Source organism: Chenopodium quinoa, unplaced genomic scaffold, assembly GCF_001683475.1.
Source record: "Chenopodium quinoa cultivar QQ74 unplaced genomic scaffold, ASM168347v1, whole genome shotgun sequence".
In the NCBI taxonomy this organism is placed as follows: domain Eukaryota; kingdom Viridiplantae; phylum Streptophyta; class Magnoliopsida; order Caryophyllales; family Amaranthaceae; genus Chenopodium; species Chenopodium quinoa.
In genome coordinates, this window is record NW_018743813.1 from 474912 (window position 1) to 480911 (window position 6000).

The 6000-nt window shown below is 33.1% G+C and overlaps 1 protein-coding gene across 3 annotated transcripts in view; it reads left to right on the forward strand.

Annotated features, from left to right (window-relative positions):
• Positions 1-3821, forward strand: part of LOC110685419 (obg-like ATPase 1) — a 40482-nt gene extending 36661 nt beyond the window's left edge. For all 3 annotated transcript variants that reach the window (XM_021861947.1, XM_021861948.1, XM_021861949.1), the window contains exons 11-13: positions 1056-1148; positions 2349-2399; positions 3286-3821. In XM_021861947.1, the coding sequence (XP_021717639.1) occupies positions 1056-1148; positions 2349-2399; positions 3286-3384 (243 nt within the window). In that variant the 3' untranslated portion in view covers positions 3385-3821. The remainder of the gene's footprint in view (positions 1-1055; positions 1149-2348; positions 2400-3285) is intronic.
• The last annotated feature ends 2179 nt before the right edge of the window (positions 3822-6000 follow it).

A 6000-nucleotide genomic window follows, 5' to 3' on the forward strand; every position in this document is an offset into this window, starting at 1 on the left:
AGTTCACATTAATGATTTTAGGCGTTGTGTACATTTTGAAAACTATTTTGTAAAAATGATATAACCAAATCTATCATAGTATGGGTGGGTAACATAATTGGTGAACAAGAAATAATTACTCAGACATGCTTGTCGATGCATAAGATTGACCGTCAATATCTTTTATTATATACTTATATAAGCTATAAAAAGTTTATATTAAAAAACTAACATTAAATTAGATCCAACAACATCTTACATGACTACATTGACTTTCATATAATAGTTAAAAAAGATGGTCAAAGGGAGATGTGTGAATAATGCAAAAAATCAAAACGTTGCGAGTAATTTGGGATGGGAGAAGTAGTATTTTGACATTATTTTTTGTTTTCTGTTTCTCTTCGGTTAGTTTTTCAATATTATCCGGATTTGAATAAGTTTAACTAATTTTTGATTCAAAATGTGACATATATCATATGATTTTGTAAAACAAAAAACCAGAAAACAGAAAACCATGGGGATGCCAAACCAACGCGACGGTTAAAAAAGCATTATAACGCAACGTGATTGATGTTCATATGTCATGATGATAATCGATAATGGAGTTTCAGTTAAAGGGAATCCAAAACCCGTTACATAACGATATTTTTGAGTTACTGGTTTTTAATTCCGTGCTTAACACTAAGGCCTTTAATATTCACCTTATAGAGCCAAATTTATTATATTCTGTTTGTACTTTGAAGTTACTGATTTTTATTGATTTTAATTTTTTTTTTTTTTACTAAACTGACTTATTTTGGTTGAACTTAAATTATTTTTACTAGACTGTGATTATTATTTAAAAAGTGAAGAGAACGAGCTTTATTTCGAACTACAATGATGTGGCAAATTACTTTTGCTATGATTTGTTCTTTCTACTTCCTGACTTTAGATGTATATGGTGTACAAACATTTTATGAACTTTCATTTTAATTGATTTTTAAGAAATAACATTTTTTTTTTTTTTTTTTTTTTTTTTTGTAAAAAACAGCTTTGATTTATTCTCATTCCAATTATTGGACTGAATATCATTTCAGGTAAAGTGTTGGCAAATTAGAAGGCAATCAAAGGCTCCTCAAGCTGCGGGGGCAATCCATACTGATTTTGAGAGAGGATTTATTTGTGCTGAGGTAACTCTTTTATGCAGTTCTGAACTTGCATGATGGACTATGAAGTCTGATAATCCTTGTGCCTTGTATATTACCATATCTCAAAAGTTTGAATAGCAAAACTCTAAAATCTGGGACATGTACTCGAAAAGGTAGCAAAAATTACTAATTTGGCTGAACCCTAAAAATCAGGATAATGTTTCAAGTGGGAAAGTGCAAGCATAAATAGTGTTTGGGCATACCCTAAGATAAAACTCTCAAAACTTCCAGTATTATGTGAAATGTAATTTTTATACTTTTATTCCTTTCTCTGCTTTGAATTTTAAAGTTGGTGGTTTATTTTAGATTTGTTTCTGTTACATGTTCTCTTTTTAGGCTAGAGGCTGATAGTTGAGTGTTTTTTTTTTTTTTTGGACTATATTAAGCGCTTGGTTTCCCTTTTGATTAAGCACAAAAGTAGTATGACTTGCATCATATTGTACTTCCACTGTTATTTCTACTGCAACTTGTAGGGGATTCAAGGTATCATAGGATCCCATAGGAGATAGAGATATATATAAAAAGGGATTACATGTGCGAATAAGAAAACATATACAGAGTATATAGTTGGAACATCTATAGATGGAAACAAGTGAATTTCGGAAATCCTAAAACTGCACCAGTGACTAAATGTCTAAGCTACCAACTTTCACTTGCTTTTCTTTTGGAGTAAAGCTTAGAAATCTACTGATTAGGCCTTTTTTCCCTTAAATTATTAATAAAAAGGTGGGCAACTAGCATTCTGCTCAAATCTCATAGATATGCATCTCCTACTAATTTTTCAGGATTCAAGAGATTGTCACCTAGTAAAATGAACGTAGTTGAATTATCTTTTTATGAGCTCCTCTCTTGCAAAAAGAACTTCACCTATCTTCATTAGCTTAAATGTTGCTCCAATTATGTTGTCATCATGGAATTCTGTTCCTTTCACAATTGAAAGTGTAAGTTAAGAAACATTTCCTGAATAAAGAGGTTCCTTCATGTGGGGTACATTTAGTATAAACCATGGCCAAAGCCATTGTATTAGTCTTTCCTTGTAGGTGTTAGTTCTTTTTTGTTTTGTCCCCCCCCCCCCCCGCCCCCCTCTCCCTTCTTCCCCTCCCCTTTTTCTCTTTCACTGCAAATATGGGAGACTTTGGCATGGCTTTTCAATTAAGTGATTATGTATTTTTCTGTATTCAGGTCATGAAATTTGAGGATCTAAAGGAACTTGGCAGTGAGTCAGCTGTAAAGGTATAAGCACTACTTGCATTACTATGCTTGGGGACTGTGGATCTTGAATGTAGATGTTATGTTGTTATATATATTTTATGTTATTTTTCAGTTTCACCCTTGACATCAATGTCAGTCATGTAGATTTTAGAGCTCTATTCTAAGATTCTGATGTGGGGTCCAGTTAAACTCTGGAAGTTGCATGTGATAAGCTACAATTTGGCTGAGTTTTGAAGTCATTATCTTGCTATCTGCTGAGTTCCTTGGGTCTTAAAAACTGAATAGAATTCATGATCAGTATCCAAAGTGGTTGAAAAACTATTGTGAAGGTTTTCTTCTGTTGAGTCTTTTTCACGGCTCGATTGAAAATTTGACAGGTCAATGATTTTTTACCATATTTTAGAATATGGTATTGATGATATTGGTCTCGGGCTTTTGCCTCAGTTGGAAAGTTGATTTTTATTCTTGTTTTTGTATCACAATTTTATTTATTCACAAGTGAAAAGATATGCATTATCTATAAATTTTCACCAATTAACTAGGTGATTTTAGCATTGCTAGCTACATTATTTTATTAATGTGTTCAGTGATGTAGAGCCACTTTAATTTCTGAAATACTGTAAGGTTTTCTAATTTTCTAAGCTTCAGAACTGTCATCTATGTTTTTGTTGTCAACATGTCCTGAGCTTTTCATCAAGCAATATATGTAATTGCAGTTATAAATCTTAAAATGGATGTTGGGACTTTCTTCATGCTCATCATGTAGCTGTGTTTTGGGGGTTCAACTCCTATCTTGTCCTACAGATGAATATTTACTTTGTATTTTGCTGTAGGCAGCTCTATCTACTCCCTTGTTGGATTTCTTTTCCTTGTAGTTTAATGCCTCGAATTTGTTGGTATGGTACAGGCCGCCGGGAAGTATAGACAGGAGGGTAAGACATACGTGGTTCAAGATGGTGATATAATCTTTTTCAAGTTCAATGTTTCTGGTGGCGGAAAGAAGTAAGCTGTGATTGCTATAATCTTTAGAGAGAAGAGAGAATGTGCGAATCACTTGGTTGTGATACAAACTGGTTTATCATGGCACTAATTTGTTTATGCAACAAATCCTGATATGCATAAGTAAAATTACCTGGCACATTATAGGTTTTTTTTTTTTTTTTAATCGTTCACGATCTGTTCATTTTACTACCTATGCTGAGGTGGGCGGATTTGCTTTGTGACATAAATTATTAGAAGACAAATTATTGTTTCTGAATGGAAATGGTTTGAGAAGATTGTGGCCATAGAAGTCTGTTAGTGTCTGATTTTGATCAATATCAGGTATAACTAAACTTTCTCTGGCTACTATCGTGGACCACAATTAACATTTTTCTATTTGTTCAGGGTTGGAAGGTTTATTGGCCAAATATAATGCTCCCTCCCTCATCTTTTATTTATTTATATATATATACCCCCTCTGTGTTTTAATAAGTATCACACTTATCAAATATGGTCGTGTTTTAATAAGAGTTGCACTTCTTTTTTTGGCAAAAAACTACTAATTACTACGTATATCTTTATATTATTGAAACCCCAAAAACATGTTTAATCAACATAATTAAAGAATATAAGTATAAAAGATCATATTATCAAACATAAACTAAGGCTTTAACTCCTCTAATAAAATAGTAGGGATGACAACAGGTCGGATTTGAACCGGGTTTAAATGGACCCGAATCAGATTCGTTTTCCTACATTAGATCCAAACTCGACTCGGATCTGTCGGGTCTGGAAAGTGGAGACCCAGTTTCAGATCCGACGGGTCCAACTGATCCGGGTCCGGGTTTAGTACGTTTTGAATTTTTTTGCAATAAATGTAATGTTCGGGCTATAAAATGTATTTTAAACTTCTCTCGGGGGTTTATTAAGATCAATCTAAATTAAAGTTATACAACTTATCCAAAACTACAAAGCAACCAGCTTATACACTTTAATTCTCTTTTGAATATATATATATATATATATATATATATATATATATATATATATATATATATATATATATATATATATATATATAAACGATGGAAAAAGTACAATGTTATAATGAGCAAGCAAAAACAACGATAATGTATCCGATATGAACATCCAAAATTTATATTCATCACTACTAACATCCTCAACATTTTTTTTATAAGAACATCATCAACATTTTAACACAGAAACAAACAGTTTTATAGGGTTCGTTTGACATTGCTGTGGTTTTCTGTTTTTTGGTTTTTTGCTATATAAAAGTATATGATATATGTCACATAATGAATCAAAAATTATTTAAACTTATTAAAATCATAATAATTTTGAAAACTGACAACAAAAAAGTGGAAACACCTTTTTCTTGTTTCCTGTTTTTGGTTTTTAGTTTTAAAAAAAAAAAACAGGAAACTAAAAAACCAAAAATAATGTCAAACAAGCCCTTATTTATTTATTTATTTTTATAGAAAAATTATAAAAACGAGTAAAGAGATTCGGGTATGGGTGTTTGATCTTGATCCAAATCCGTTTTTTCTTGCAGGAACCCGACTTGTTGGGTCTAAAATTTGAAGACCCATATCCGTGAAAAAAGGATCTGGATTCATGGATCCGGGTTGGGTCAAGATCCACTGCCATCTCTATATATTAGCATGAAGATCCCTTGGGACTACTTCAAAAATGACCATCTTTTACTTGGCGTGAACATTATAGACCAATCAACTGCTCGATAAGCTTATCTATAGCAATGACTAATAGTCACCTTCTACCCTTGACGAGACAATATCTATGTGCTTTTTCGGATAATGTGAATATATTCAATTCTGGACCAATTTCCACATTTTTTTGTTACGGAATAAAATTGCCGAGATGCTTACTGTAGACCCTAATACACTCTAAGAGTCCATTTGAGTGGGTAAAACCATCTAATATGCCTTTAAACAGTCAATTTACTCGTTTACAACTTGCAGAAATATCATAAACTCAAGCTTACCACGGACATTTATGACGGCACTATATGACCTCGGGATGTTTCCACTATTATCTTATGACTTTTCGACACCAGATCATAAAACCTTCAATTTTAGAAAATTTTGACTTTTTCGGACTGGAAATAAAATTGTCGAGATGTTACCGTGGATCATAATACCTTATGAGTGTCCAATTGGGTGGATGGAAACATCCAATTTTCTATTTAGCATCCAATTTACCCATTTTCAAACACGCCTCTTGTATTGACTATAAGCTTTCACGGGGCACCTTTATGTAGCCGAATAGGGTCATATGTGGGTCGAAATAATATTATATGTCCTCGACATGCATCTCGTAGTGTTCTGTGAATTTCTGACACCGGGTCTCGACACCTCTTAAATTGCTCCGATTTCATGTACTATCACTAGTAGAAAAATAGCAATTGGCAGCGGTTCAAACTCGGTCTAAGGCACCGGTTTGAACCGATTTCTATGTGGGGGGTGCCAATTACCCCCTTTTTTGCACCGGTTCAAAACCGGTGCCTTTAATTATTTTGGCCACCGGTTAACCAGTACCTAAAATAATCTCCCGCGTTAATTTTTTTTGGCGGCAGCTAGTTTTGGAACAGGTTAACCGGTGC